Genomic DNA, 14,122 nt, shown 5'->3' on the forward strand with positions numbered 1-14,122 from the left:
AAATTCAATAAAGACTTAAAAAAAATTGGTCCACATAAAACATGCAGAATATGAACATCATGGAGCCATAGTTGATTTGGCGTTTTAGATTATTTCTCTAATTCACTCAATCAATTTAATTATGGTTAGCTTAGAGATCACCAGGAATCTCTTGAAAAAGTCAACATGGTTAAATGGTGAAGATACAAGCATATATGTTACCACTACTTGTTCAAAACTAAAACTGTAAGAATTTATAAAGTCATCTATTGATTTACGATTAGAGTTAAGAACATACTGGCTAACTTTGCAGGCTTCTTCCTTAGAATGAAGCCCTAGTCTTCAGAGCAAGTACTTACAAAGCATTTCTCAGTTGGCACAGTGCTTTTACACATATTATTCCATCTAATCCTCTTGACTTCTTACCTGTTTGTTTTAAGATACCACCCTGGCTTTTTTTTTCAGAGGTGATTTGAAGTGTTAGGTCTTAATAATTGAGCAACATTTTCCCAGAGTCCTGTCTTCATTACGTCAACTTCCTTTGACAACTAGGACAGTCTTAGCCATTTCCTGTTCAGATCCCTTCTCCCTCTAAGCCACTGACCTGCATACTGGCTTCCTCCTTCAGAGGTGCCTTTGATTATCTGCTCACTGGAGGGGCAGAGAAAGGTCTGACCACTGATCCCCTTGCCCACTGAGGTTACCAACTTCACCCCTCACCCACCTCCTCTCCTACAGTCTTCCAGTCATTTATGACTATGGCCTCCCCAGTTTTCAGGTCTTGGTTTGTGTTTCAATCCACACACCTTGTCCTTGTTGATCCTGCCACTCACACCTTTCCAGGTGGAGCTGCATCTCCCTTCCCACTTCACAATCCCCACGTTCTGCCCAAAACTGTCCTCCACCCTTTCCCAGCTTTATTGCCTAGAAGTCCCTTTTGCTCCAGCCTCACGTGTGTGTACTTTTTTCTCTGTACAGTATTTTAAAAACCTTTTATATATTTCTCATTGTACTGAGTAGTTTTCCACCAAATCTATCATAGTTATTGTTGCCATTTCCATGTTAGTGGATTTATTTCGGGTGTTTCCAGTTTGGAGCTATTACAAATAACATTGCCATAAATATCTTGTAAAATATTTTTCATTTAAAATAATTTTCTCAAAATAAATTTCCAAGAATATTATTGTGTCAAAAGGTACGATCATTTTTATGGCTTTTATTCTGTATTCGGTTGCCTTCAAGAAAAAGTACCAACTTGTCCTGTCCTTGGCACTGTTAAGAGTGGGCTTCTTTGAATCTTTCCCAACACTGGGTTTCATAATAATTTGCGTTTTTATTGTCATTAATTTAATCATTATGAAGTAATACTGCGGAGTTATCTTAATTTGCACTTTTAATTGAGGCTGATCTAGCAATAAAAAAATTTCAGGACTGAAATGATCTTTAACACAGAGCAAAAATAATTTCCAAGGGGAGCGGAAAGGGGTCATTTCTTCAAATCTATTGGGCTGGCTCGGAAGAATTTGCCTGCACACTGGCGGGAAAAACTGTATTGCCGTTTAGCAAAACTGCCACTACCGCTCTAGTCTAGACCCTTCTTTCCTCACACACAGGTGATTGCCAAAGTCTCTTAACCAATTCGCCAACCTCCCACTCTCCGAGTCATTTACCCGCAGCTCCCGGTGTAAAGCGCTCACAGAGGAAACAGGGCCGCCGGAGGGACCAAGGGCACAGCCCCCTGAGACTGAACCTGTCTCCCGAGTCCTAGACGGTGTGCTTTCTCCGTCGTGCGCCTCTCACTACTTTCTGGGAATCCAGATGCCTCCGAAGAGCCGCCGGCTGATGTTGGAGGCTTTCTCTCCAGCCCTCTGGCTGCAGGAGCTGCAGCCGCGACGCGAGGCTCACCCCCGGCTGTGTGTGATTCTGCCCTTGGCCTCGCACTGGCCTCAGAGCTGCGCCCCAGTTAGGGATGCACCGGCCGGCTTGCTCAGGTTACTTGCCCTGCCTTTTGTTTGCCTGCTGCTTGGTTTCTAGGGCTGCTCCCCTGCGCTGCCAGGCGGCCAGGGTACCGCGAGGGTGGCGAGGTGCGGCGAACTGAGTTTGCGCGCAGTGGAGACCCCCGACCGCTTGTGTGCCGCTTCTTTCCCGAGGGAGGTGTGTGGGAGGTCTGAGTTTAGCAGGATGTGGAATCGTTGTGCCCTGTGAGCGTGTATTGTTTGATCATTCAGATCAGATCTTAATCGAGATGTTCCTTTCCCAATGGCTGGGCAGTATTATTTTGCAGTTGGAGGGAAAATAAGGAAGCCCTATATTGCCTTGCCCGCCTGGGAATTGAAACACGTGTCTAAATAAAAGAACTGAAGTGGGGCCTTTTCACAACATGAGGGCATTCTGTTCATGTGGGCCTGGCATTAACGTTGACTAGGTAGAAGCATCTTCTGGGCCATCACCTGAGCTCCTCTCCTGCTGTGATCCTACAAACTCTTCAGGCTGACCTCCTTCAAGTTCTCATTTTGTTTTTCTAATACAGGAAACGGCAACAACAAAACAACATGTGCAAAAAAAAAAAAAAAAAAAATGTGCCGGGCACTCTTCTACAGGCTTATATATATGAGCTCATTTTTCTGCCACAACTTATGAGGTAGATGATTATTATCTCCATTTTACAGGTGAGAAACTAAGGCACAGAGAGGTTAGGTAACTTGCCCAGGCCCCCCAGACAGGACCCTAGATTCTGCTGACTGTATTCTTAGCCAGTGGCTGGAACCTGGCAGTCCAGGTCTGAAGCTACCGCAAGAACAATCCCCCTTATCACGTCAGAACCATAACATCTGGCTCCCTGCTGCTGACCTGGCAGCTTTTTATTTGAACTTTAAGTGCCAAACTTAACATGATTGTAATCTGAAAGCACGCAGATTCAGGAAGCTGTGAAGTTGCTTTACTCAGTGGATTTTGGAATAGTAAGAAATGATGAATAAAAAAAAGTGCAGGCTTCCTGCTCTCAAGCCATCAGGTGTGGGCAGAAAATCATTCAACGTAGGACATGGAAAGGACCTTAGAGGTCATATCATTTTATGGCTTCATTTTATAGTCAAGAGAAAAGGCCCAGGGAGGTGAAGTGCCTTGTTCAAGGTCGTGAAACACATTTTCCAAAATTGCAGTTAGATTGTTTAGATGGGTAAGTCAGATAAGTGTTGTTGAAATGCTACTATTAGAATCCTATCTAGTTATGGAACTTGATAGATGGTATTAGTTTGGGGAGCTTCTACAGCAATATGTAGAAGTTCATATGGCTTAATTCAGGGTTACCTCACCTAGACAGACCCATTTCCAATACTAAGCATGCCATTTTTTCTGGAACCATGACACATTCAGTGACCAAAAGTTGGTTGTACAGTATTGACATCCTCTTAAAGAGAATTTCTTAGTTTTCTTGGTGCCATAATGGCCTTTATTCAGTGTTTCTAATTTCCATGTGCTTTATATACATTTCTAATGATCACCATTACATCACTGTCCGTTCACATGAGAGTAAAGGCGGTATTGCTCTGGTGGTGAAGAATCTGGATTCCAGAGATAGACAGCCTGGGTTTGAATTTCAGCTCTGCACCTTATTGCTTTATGATCTGTGCCTCAATTTCTCCATCTGTAAATTAGGGATAATAATAGTACTTACACCCCATATGGTTGCTGGAAGGATTAAATGACTTAATATAAGCAAAGCTCTTAGGATAGGGCTTGACATGACATAAGCAATATATGAAGGTTATCATTATTTCTAGAAGAGGAAGCTGAATTACAATGGAATCACAATGGAGCTGAAAAAGTGCTTACTATTTCTGCTTCCCAGACTAAGGCTGGGCCTTGTTTTATAGCTTAAGTGGGACCTTAAAAAAAAGCAGTATTTCCAAGATCATCTACCAAGAAATTGACTCAATTTACAGAATTGCAATTCTTGCCAACCTGCTGAATGAAGTGTACTTCTATATCTTTTCTAATAACAAATAAGAAAGAAAGAAAGAAATGAAGGAAGAGAAAAATAAATTCTCCTCTTTGGTCTACATTTTGAACTCCCAAGTAGAACACTTTAATAGCAAGTATAAACAAATCAGTTAATGCAGTCACTATTTTAGAAGTTTACACAAATAACTTTCTCAAATAGACTGTAAGCTAGTATGTACAAAAATCAGTAAAGGGACAAGATCTGTATGTCCAAAAGTGTGGAGACTCAAAAGAAAAATGACAGATTCTACTGAATTTCATATTGACCTTAATTTATCACCTGGACATTGTACAGATGGGGTATGATTTGTAGCTATATGTGCAATCGTAACTTATTCTTAATCACTGTAGCTGGGCCTTCATAGACTTTTCTAACCTTCCTACAAGCATCCTAAAATAAATAGAATTGAAACATGGGGAAAAAATGGAAGTTTCCAAGTGAGTTCTTGCTTTTTTATCTTTGGAGACAGTATGGTGCAGTAGAATTAGAGTCCAATTTTAACTCCAAATTAACAATCTACCCTGTCAGTTTCAGTTTCCAACATGTAAAATAAGGCCAATAAGGCTAATCCCATTGCGTTTTTGCTAGGTTTACATAAGACACGAATGTAAAATGAGTGCCCAGTGACAGTTCTCCCTTCTCTTTAGACATAAAAAATAATACTTTGTTCTGGAGAGGGTGTGGAGAAAAGGGAACCCTCCTACACTGTTGGTGCAGCCACTGTGGAAAACAGTATGGAGGTTCCTCAGAAAATGAAAAATGGAGTTACCATATGATCCAGCAATCCCATTCCTGGGTATATATCCAGACAAAACTGTAATTCAAAAAAATACATGCACCCCTATGTTCATAGCAGCACTATTCACAATAGGCAAGACATGGAAACAACCTAAATGTCCATCAACAGATGAATGGATAAAGAAGATGTGGTACATGTATGCAATGGAATACTACACAACAGTAAAAAAGAATGAAGTAATGCCATTTGCAGCAACATGGATGAACCTAGAGATTAACATACTAAGTGAAGTAAGTCAGACAGAAAGACAAATATCATATGATATCACTTATATGTGAAATCTAAAATATGACACAAATGAACTTAACGACGGAACAGAAATAGACTCACAAGACATAGAGAACAGACTTGTGGTTGCCAAGGGGAGGTGGGGGAGGGATAGAGTGGGAGTTTGGGATTGGAAGATGCAAACTATTATGTATAGAATGGATAAACTTCAAGGTCCTACTGTACAGCACAGAGAACTATATTCAATATCCTGTGGTAAACCATAATGGAAAAGAATATGAAAAAATATGTATATATGTGTAACTGAGTCACTTTGCTGTACAGCAGAAAATAACACAACATTGTAAATCAACTATACTTCAACTTAAAAAAAAGAAAGAATATTTTGATTAGAAAAATCTACCCCCTCTGGGAGGACGCAGCGTCATGGGCATGTGGTCTGGCCTGTCAGTGCCCTTGTGGAATCAGAAGGCAGCTCCTCTCACTGTAGGCAGCCTGGAGCCAGGGCCGGCTTGGTGCATCAGGGCTGGATTTCAGGCCCCGCTTCTCAGGTGCCCCAGGCATGAGCATACGTGGCAGCCCAGTGTACGTGATGAGAGGGAGCCAGATGTGTGCTCATCAGGACAGAGAGCTTTCCAGGAAGAGAAAACAGCAAGTGCAAAGGTCCTGAGGTGGGGTGGGGGGGGGCAGTCAAGCCTGGTGAGCTTGGTAGACACAAAGGCCCCCGGGCTGAAGAGCAGTTATCAAGGGGAGAGCTGTGGAAGATGAGGTCAGAAAGGTGAGCAGGGCCAGATCGTGCAGTTCCCTGCAGGACGAGGATAGGAGTTTGGATTGTATTCTAATTGTATGGGGAACCACCGGAGGGTTTCATATTAATACACAATATGAATTCTATGTTAAAAAGGTCATTTTGGCCATTGCACAGCCGACATATAAGTGATGAGGGTGGAAACAGAGAGACCAGTAGAGGGCAATTGGAGGAGTCTACGTGAGCAATGGGGCACTAGCGGGGTAGTGGTAGAGAAAGAAAGGTGAGGTAAGGGAAATACTCTGGAGCTGAGTGCCTCAGGACTTGCTGAGAGATTTAAAGGCTGTAAAGGAAAGAGGAATTAAGTATGACTCCTTGGCTTTTGGCTCGAGCAACTGGGTAGATGGTGCTGCCATGGACTGCAGGTTAGGGAGAGTGGGATTTAACAGGTTTGGATGGGTACAATAAAGAGTTTGGACATGTTAGGTCTGAGATGCTTATTAGCCATTCAAGTGGGGATGGCAAGCAGGCAGTTGGATGGATATATGAGTGTGGAACTTTAGGTTCGGGCCAAAATTCTAAACTTGAGACTCATCGGCTTATAGATAATATTTAAATATACAGGGCTGGATGAATTCATCGCGAGAGAGAGAGAGAGAGAGAGAGAGAGAGAGAGAGAGAGAGAGAGAATATCCAGGACCAAGCCCCGGGGTCCTCTTACTTTCAAAGGTTGGGCATAGGGGGAAGCAGCTTCAAAGCAGATTGAGGAGGTAGGGACAGGTTGAGGATGGTAGAAAGAGTTGTCTGCTGCACTTGGCGGGAGTGCCATTGACACAGACTTACAGTGATGGCCCTGGGGAGAGTAGACTGTCCTCTGGAGAATAAACTACTAAGTGCTAAACACTTTCTCTGCAGCCCTCTAATCAGTATTTACTTTTGTTGCTTTTATTCATTTTGCTAATTTAGTTGATATAAAATGATACATGATTGTTCTTTTAATTTGCACTTGTAAAACAAACCAAGTATTACTTGCTATTTCCTCTTGTTATATGAGCATTCTGTTAATATCTTTGAGACTGGTTATTGTTAATGATTATGGTTCACTTTCATTTTTGTATTGGTTAAGTTTTTTCTTTCTCTCACTTGCAATTGTTTTTGACAGGAAGTAACAGAAAACTTGACGACAATAAGAAGGGGTTACTTTTGCTTACAAAACAAGATGTTAAAAGGTAGACAATCTAGCAATTCTATAATTCCTCTAGGATCAAAACTTCTGCCTTTCCAATGCACCATCCTCAGCGGGTAGTTTGTGTCCTCAGGCTTGTCTGAAGGCTGCCAAACCTCTGAGCATCACATCTATATTCCATCAGGAAGAGGAACACAGAGCAAAACTCTTATACTAGCTGAGTCTATTCGTCTTCATCAGAAAAACAGTAGCTTTCCTTGAAGCCATGCCAGTGGAAGTCTGCTTACATCACAATGAGCAGAAGTCGGCCAAATAGCCATGCCAAGTTGCAAAGGAGGCTGGGAAGGTGACTATTTTTTTTTTCACTCATGTATCATTCATTTAATCATAATTAAACATGTAGCAGGACCACACTCGAGGCATCCTGTGTAAATCACATTCTAGCCTCTCTTTAAAAATTTTGTCTTTAATTTTTTAAAAAGCTATCTAATAAAAAATTTAATCAATTTAATTAACTTTTATTCAGTAAAAATTTACCCTTTTTATCGTACAGTTTTATGAGTTTAAAAAAACATGGAGAAAGATGACTATTTTAAACTGTGAATACTGTTGCTCCCCCAAATTGCTTGATGTTCCCACAGCAGAAAAGGACAGTGGATTAACACAACAGAATAGGACTTCCCTGGCAGTCCGGTGGTTTAGACTCCGTGCTTCAACTGCAAGGGGGAAGGGTTCCATCCCTGGTCAGGGAACTAAGATCTAAGATCTCCCATGCCACATGGCTCAGCCAAAAACAAAAACAAAAACCCAACCAAACAAAAAAGCACAACAGAGTAGTTTAAGAAAGGTGTGAATACTTAATTGATGCTTCCTGAGATGAGATGAAACGGAAGAAAGATTAAGAAGGGTCCTCTTGAGTCAAGGGGGAGGTTTGCATCTTAAGAGTACCTGACCATAATCCCTAGGTTTCTGCCAAGCTCAAGAACCATCCCTTCTGGGCATTTCCTCCCAGGCGAGGATGAGGCAATGATGCTGGTGATGATTTGATAAAAGACTTAGTTTTGTTGTCTCTACTGGGTTGAGGCCTGAAATGTATGAATAGATGAGCTAGAAAACAGCTGTTACCTGTACATTTTCATTAATCATTCCCATTTCCAGCATGTCTGAGTGATAAGAGATGACAGTGAATGGCAATGAATAGGTAATTCAAGTAACTGAACATCAGTATCAAATTTACCATATTCATGAAAGTCTGGCACGTCCCCACAACATGAACACAGGGTAATACCATTACTAGCATTTATTGAGCCCCTATCCTGGATGCTTACCCTACAGTATCTCATTTAATCTTTACAACCACCTTGTGACCTGGTGTGTTGAATCTTCTCTGGATTAGAGATAAGTGATTTGGGCTTGACCCTTCCCTGTCAACTTTACGTGGGATGTGTCGAGATATAACTCACATTTATAAACTTGCTTGGTTTTCATCTGTACTCATTAAGAAAAAAAGAAGGATAAAGTAAGTCAAAAGCATGGTCAATATCTTGCATGTTTAAAATCAGTATAGATTTAGTTGATTTTAGGAGTGGTTTAAAAAAAACAAAATTACACGGATCTAATTTAAAATTGGTGTACTCTAGTAAACTATCTCCTGTGTCTCTTCCACCCTTTAATCTTCCGTACATAATTTGCATATTGAGTTAATTCATGTTTACATTAATTTTCTTCCAGTTAACATTATTTCATACATACTTCTCCATAACTCTGCCACTATAACTTGGATATTTCTCATCCTTTCTGGGCTTCAGTTTCTTCTGTAAAATGAGGCAGTTAGGCTATTATGTAATAGCCAAAGTTTTTCCAGCTCTAATAGAATACCTATTATCCACAGGGGAATAATGGAAATATAGCACAAATGACACAGACTCTTTGGAGAACAAATTTACTTCAAAACATGGATGCTACTTAATGGGCCATAACTTTCCTGTTGTTCATGAGTCAGCATGAAAAATACCTCCAGAGAAGGCTAAGTAGGTCAGATTTATCTAAGAAGACAGCTGTGTAATCCTGTATCCCTCTCCAACCTCATGGCACTGCAGATACATGCTTCTGGCTTTTTGAACAACAGTCAAATAGCATTACCAACTTTGTAAAGTCCACAAGACTACAACTTGAAAAATTAAGTTGGCCTTTAAAAAGCTTCAGTAGAAGAAAAAATAGAGCTGTGTTTATATATGGTCCATAGCAATTTTCTTCTATCTTTTAAGCCATTTCCATTGATTCTGAGATACGGGTTGGTGTGAGAAAGATTTTTCCTAAAAAGTAAAATAATTTAAAAATTAGTAAAGTTTTGGGTTGTGTCTGTTTATTAAACCTGTTGAATAAAACCTGTTAGGCTGTTGATGTTTGCTTGCTTTCCTTTCTAAGTAGTATGGTCATAAGCGGACTTAAAAATACGTATTGTAAGTAAATAGGCCAATGAGACAAATTTCATGTAGAAACAAACTTTGAAGGTGCAGTTACTGACGAAGTGGGCTGGGCAAGTATTCTTGTCATAGAAGGCCCCCTTAACACAGTAGAAGAAAGACCTTCAGAGCCCAAGGGGCAAATGCAAACCTAGAGAATTGAAACTAAGAGAAAAAAGAAGGGACGCGTTGGGATGGGACTGGAGATCCTTGCTAAGGAAAGGTAGATGCTGGCAGACAACATAGAAAAAAAGGCAAGGGACAGAGAGAATACTGTAGAGTGGATAATGCAAAGTGCCCTTTTTTTTCACATCGAGGTTTTATATTTGTGCTAATCTTCTTAAATGTTTAGTTCTGGCCAAGCAATTAGGCTATTTAACCTTGTTTAGAGTTATGCCCAGACAGTGTGAGATTGGGTTCACAGTACTGTATCACATCCTTGGGAAAGAGAGGATCCATAATTGATTTAGTCCTTCTCCACATCTGTCCTGCTATTCGACCACTGCTTTGCCATTGTCTAGACTCTAAGGCACCAGAAGCAATTAAATAGAGGATCAATGTAAGCAGACAGGTGTGCCACGGTCACTTCCCCTCTTCATTCTACATGGCTCATATTCTCTGAATTTCATACAAGCTACTCTGGAAGCAGCAAATTAACTAAAAATATCTTAAGATTGCCAGTACTTCCAGGTCGCGCAAATAGATCCCCGAAAAAACCTTGCTCCTGATACTGTTGGCAAAGGCATGATATTAACTTAAAAGAGATCTCAGATCATAGACGTACTTTTTAGTTATAGGCATCAAAAAATGTATTTCCAAGTATCACTTATATTACCCCGTGAATGTCAGAGACAGCAACTCACCACGTCCTTGACCCCAACTAGGTTTCAGAAGAGGCTGACTAAATTTGCAATAGGAGTCCGAAAGGAGTGTGTGCAGGGTCTTTAAAGCTCTAAACCCCCTAGGAAGAGGCTTCCCCACCTGTCACAAACTGGACCGTCTCCACAGAGGGTGCCGGGCCCACCACCGCCACGCGGCGCTGAGGTCAGCCTCTCGGGTCTTGGGAGAGCTCTTTTTAATTCTAAATTACAGACTTTGCAGCCACCGGATATCCTCGCTGCAGAACTGGCAGTAGCCATGTGGCTGCACTCGCCTTTCTTGACAACCACTGCATTATTTCCACTAATACCCTGTCTGGGGCCTCTCGCTGGGCGACTCCTCACTCCCATCGCCGCCCCTGCCCCTGTGGGTAATAACCCGATCGTGGCCCGCGTGCCCAAACAAAGCGGAAACCACCCCAAAGTTCTTGGAGAGAGTGGCCCGGGAGCCCCTCCCGCCGGCTCTCGGCGCCCCTGTCACGCCCGCGGAACGTGCCCGGGCCCCGCAGCCTCGTGGGGGGGCAGCCACAGGGCGCCGCGGGGGGGGCCCGCAGCCATGTGCTCCGAGCCAGGCGGGGCGGCGGCCGCGGCCTTCGCATTGTCCACGTTCCCCACGCCCCGCCGCGCTCCATCCCTCCCTATCTGTGGCGCACACGCGCGGAGCGAGCGGCTCGCCCGAGGCTGGCCTGCAGCAGCTGCGGCGGCGGCGGCGGCGGCGGCGGCGGCGGGGGCGGAGGCGACGCGGCGCGGGGCGGGGCCGGGCAGGCGGCGCGGGGGCGGGCCCGGGGCGAGGAGGCCGGGGCGCCAGCTAGCGAGAGGCGAGCGCGGCGAGCAGCGCAGAGCAGCGCGAGCAGCAGCATGGCGGGGCTCCGACGCCCGCAGCCGGGCTGCTACTGCCTCACCGCCGCGGCCGTGAACCTCCTGCTGGGCGTCTTCCAGGTCCTCCTGCCCTGCTGTCGGCCGGGAGGGGCTCAGGGACAAGGTCAGCCTGGCGCCGCTCCGCTGGCTTCCCTCTCCACCCCGCCCCCCCTTTCTTTTGGGGGAACTGCTGAAAGCTATAAGAGGGCGAGGGGAGGAACGGGAAAGGAGGAAGGAAAGCGGTTGCAATTCCGGGCTGGTACCCTTTGCTTACCGCGGCGTCCCCTCCGGCACCCTCCGCCCCCCGCCAACCGAAAGCTGGGAAGTCGCGGGGCTCGGGGACCGCGGCGCGGACCGCTAGCCGCGCGCGCCTCGGAACCTTTGTGCGCGGGCCCCGGGCGCCCCGGGCTCAGTCCCCGCTTTGTGTGGCGCGCGCTGGGGCCCCGCCGCGGCCCGGCTTCCTGCAGCTTTGTTCCCCTAGCCTGGCCGCCCGGGCCGCGTCCCGCACATGCCCGTCCCAGCTGCTGCGGGATGCGGAGCGCAGGGTCCCGCGGGGTGGCTTCTCCTCTCCGTCCCCCCAGCGCTAGAGCCCCCGAGCCCGCACGTCCGAGGGGCCACCGGCTCGCACCCAGTCCATTGTGTTCCGATCTTCGGCTCGCTCCTCGGGTGGCCTCGGCTTCTAGAAGGGAAGGGAGGCTTGTTTTGGTGAGGCGGGTGCACGGGGGGACAATCGGGAAACAGGAAGCGTTTCTTTTCCGTGCATTAAAAACGCGGTGTGTTTTTTGGTGTTGGTGCAGCGATCGAGCCCTTGCCGAACGTGGTGGAGCTGTGGCAGGCGGAGGAAGGGGAACTCCTGCTGCCCACTCAGGTGAGGACGGCCAGGTGACAGGGCGGCTGCGGGGGTGCAAGGGAGAAGAGGCCCGGAGGCCGCCGGCCCCCACGGCAGCACCGGCGCTCGGGCCACTTTGCAAGGCAAATAAACTGTCGGGCCGAGCCTGAACACCTGGCCACGGTGGCCTGCCCGGCCTCCTCCCGCGCCATGTGACAGGGCGTGAGTCACGCCGTCCCCAAGTTCAGGAGGTGGGAGCCGAGGCCATCTCAGCAGGGCCGCGGCCGGCGGCGGCGGTGCAGAGGGGAAGGGCGGGCCCCTTGGCCGCCAGTGGTCCGGGGTGGGCGAGTGACCCGTGCCCCGATCTCTCCGTGAGCCGTGCTGTGTGCCTGAGGACCACGGGAGGATGGAATATTGATTTCAGAAATGTTAGTGAGTGGTCCTTGCCGTTGGCGTTAAGTAGCTTTGGGATGAAGATGTGACTTTAAAGGATTGTAATCTTGAGTTTTGTCCAAGTGCCTTTAATTTGTGTTAGAATACACCCTCTTGTTAAGAACTTGAATTTCAGGTTTCGGATCCCCCCCACACCCCCGTGTGATATAATGATTGCATGTGGAAAAATCATTACTAATGATTTGTTGGGAATCTGGCATCATCAGATTTACGGCTTCAATAGATAGAGTACTACAAAGCCTTTGTGTTTAAGATTTAACTTTTAGGAGAATTTCTCATTGACTGCAGACGTACACATTTAAATATATTGTTGACTGGTTTTCATCAGCGACAGTAGTGACCCCAAATGCATGTTTTGGATGGGTGGGGGAGTGGTTTGAATTGTAAGGGAATAGTCAGCTTGTGTGCCAGTAATTTTTAAGATGTTCATGACTTCTCACATTGGTGGCAGCACTTAATTCTATGTTGTCTCTTGTGGCTGTTTAGAAAACAAGATGTGTAGCTATAACTTCACTGGCAAGGCTGTGCAGTTTTACATTTCAGTGTTCTTCCTCCTATGTGGAGCATTTAGAGGGCTGGTTTTGAGATATTTGGAATATTCATTTTAACCAGGGCTAATGAATAACAGCTTCAAGGTGGAGAGGTGATTTTTTTAGAGGAAAAATGTAGTGGACCTTCCCTGAAGGCCAGCAGGCTGAATGAGACCAGTCCTTGGAGAAAAAGCCCCATCAGGATGGGGAGCAAATAGTCTGTCCTCTTAAAAGTTTATTCCTAAATAGATTTTTTCCCCTGATTGTAAAGGGCAGATGTGTAGTGTTAAAAAAATGCAGAAAGATGAAAAGAACGAAATAGAAATCACTCAACTCCTGCTGAGAGAACCATGCTTAACATTTGGCATATTGACTTTTCACAAATGCAGTATAGTCATATTTGTGTATATCAAGAGTTTTCAGCAGAGGCGTTAGTGACATTTTGGGCTGGAGAATTCTTTATTGTGGGGGGCTGTCCTGGGAGCATCTCTGCCTCTACCCACTAGATGCCAGTGGCAGTCACTCCTCCCTCCCTGCAAGTTGTGACAGCTAAAAATGTCTCCAGACCTTGCCAGATGTCCCTGGGGAGCAGAATTGCCCCGGTTGAGAAGCACTGGTGTATATCTATACATTTTTGCATTTTTACTCAATCGTACCCTCTACCTCTTCCTGGTTAGTGTAGGAAGCCTACCCAGACTGAAAGGAAAGGAAATGATAGACTTTCATTTGTTACAGCATTAGTCGAAGGCTCAGTCTCTGTGCTCAGAGATGGAAATGTCAAAGCCCCTGATATGATGAATGATTTTATTTATAGGCTCAAGAGTAATTTTATGTAAATCTTAATTTCTGGTTTTGTTTATATGTATAATACAGTTTGTTTTGGTAAAAAATGTTAGAATTTTAGAAGCTGTTCTCTGGAATACTCACTGTAGAAGCATTTATACCTAAGCTCTTTTAATCAAAGCTATAATGAAAGTGAAACTGATACTCAAAATCATTTTCTAAATACTCCATCTATATGTGTATTTTTTAGAGACTGTTTTACCCTACATGTACCTCGGTGGGGGTGAGGATAGATATGGGTCTGTCTGTCTATATTTATCTAAGCTGCATATCTATCTAAACTGCACGTGTGTGTGTGTGTGTGTGTGTGTGTGTGTGTGTGT

The 14,122-nt window shown here is 44.9% G+C and overlaps 1 protein-coding gene across 5 annotated transcripts in view; it reads left to right on the forward strand.

Annotated features, from left to right (window-relative positions):
* The first annotated feature begins 11,097 nt into the window (after window positions 1–11,097).
* The window catches only part of TMEM131L (transmembrane 131 like), a 159,655-nt gene continuing 156,630 nt past the window's right edge, over window positions 11,098–14,122 (forward strand). For 4 of the 5 annotated variants that reach the window (XM_059922639.1, XM_059922640.1, XM_059922641.1 and 1 more), the window contains exons 1-2: window positions 11,098–11,268; window positions 11,942–12,012. In XM_059922639.1, the coding sequence (XP_059778622.1) occupies window positions 11,145–11,268; window positions 11,942–12,012 (195 nt within the window). In that variant the 5' untranslated portion in view covers window positions 11,098–11,144. Of the gene's footprint in view, window positions 11,269–11,590; window positions 11,850–11,941; window positions 12,013–14,122 lie in introns of those variants that run through there. The other variant, XM_059922642.1, reaches the window with a different exon arrangement.

The sequence above is a fragment of the Balaenoptera ricei genome, chromosome 5 (genome assembly GCF_028023285.1).
Source record: "Balaenoptera ricei isolate mBalRic1 chromosome 5, mBalRic1.hap2, whole genome shotgun sequence".
NCBI lineage: Eukaryota > Metazoa > Chordata > Mammalia > Artiodactyla > Balaenopteridae > Balaenoptera > Balaenoptera ricei.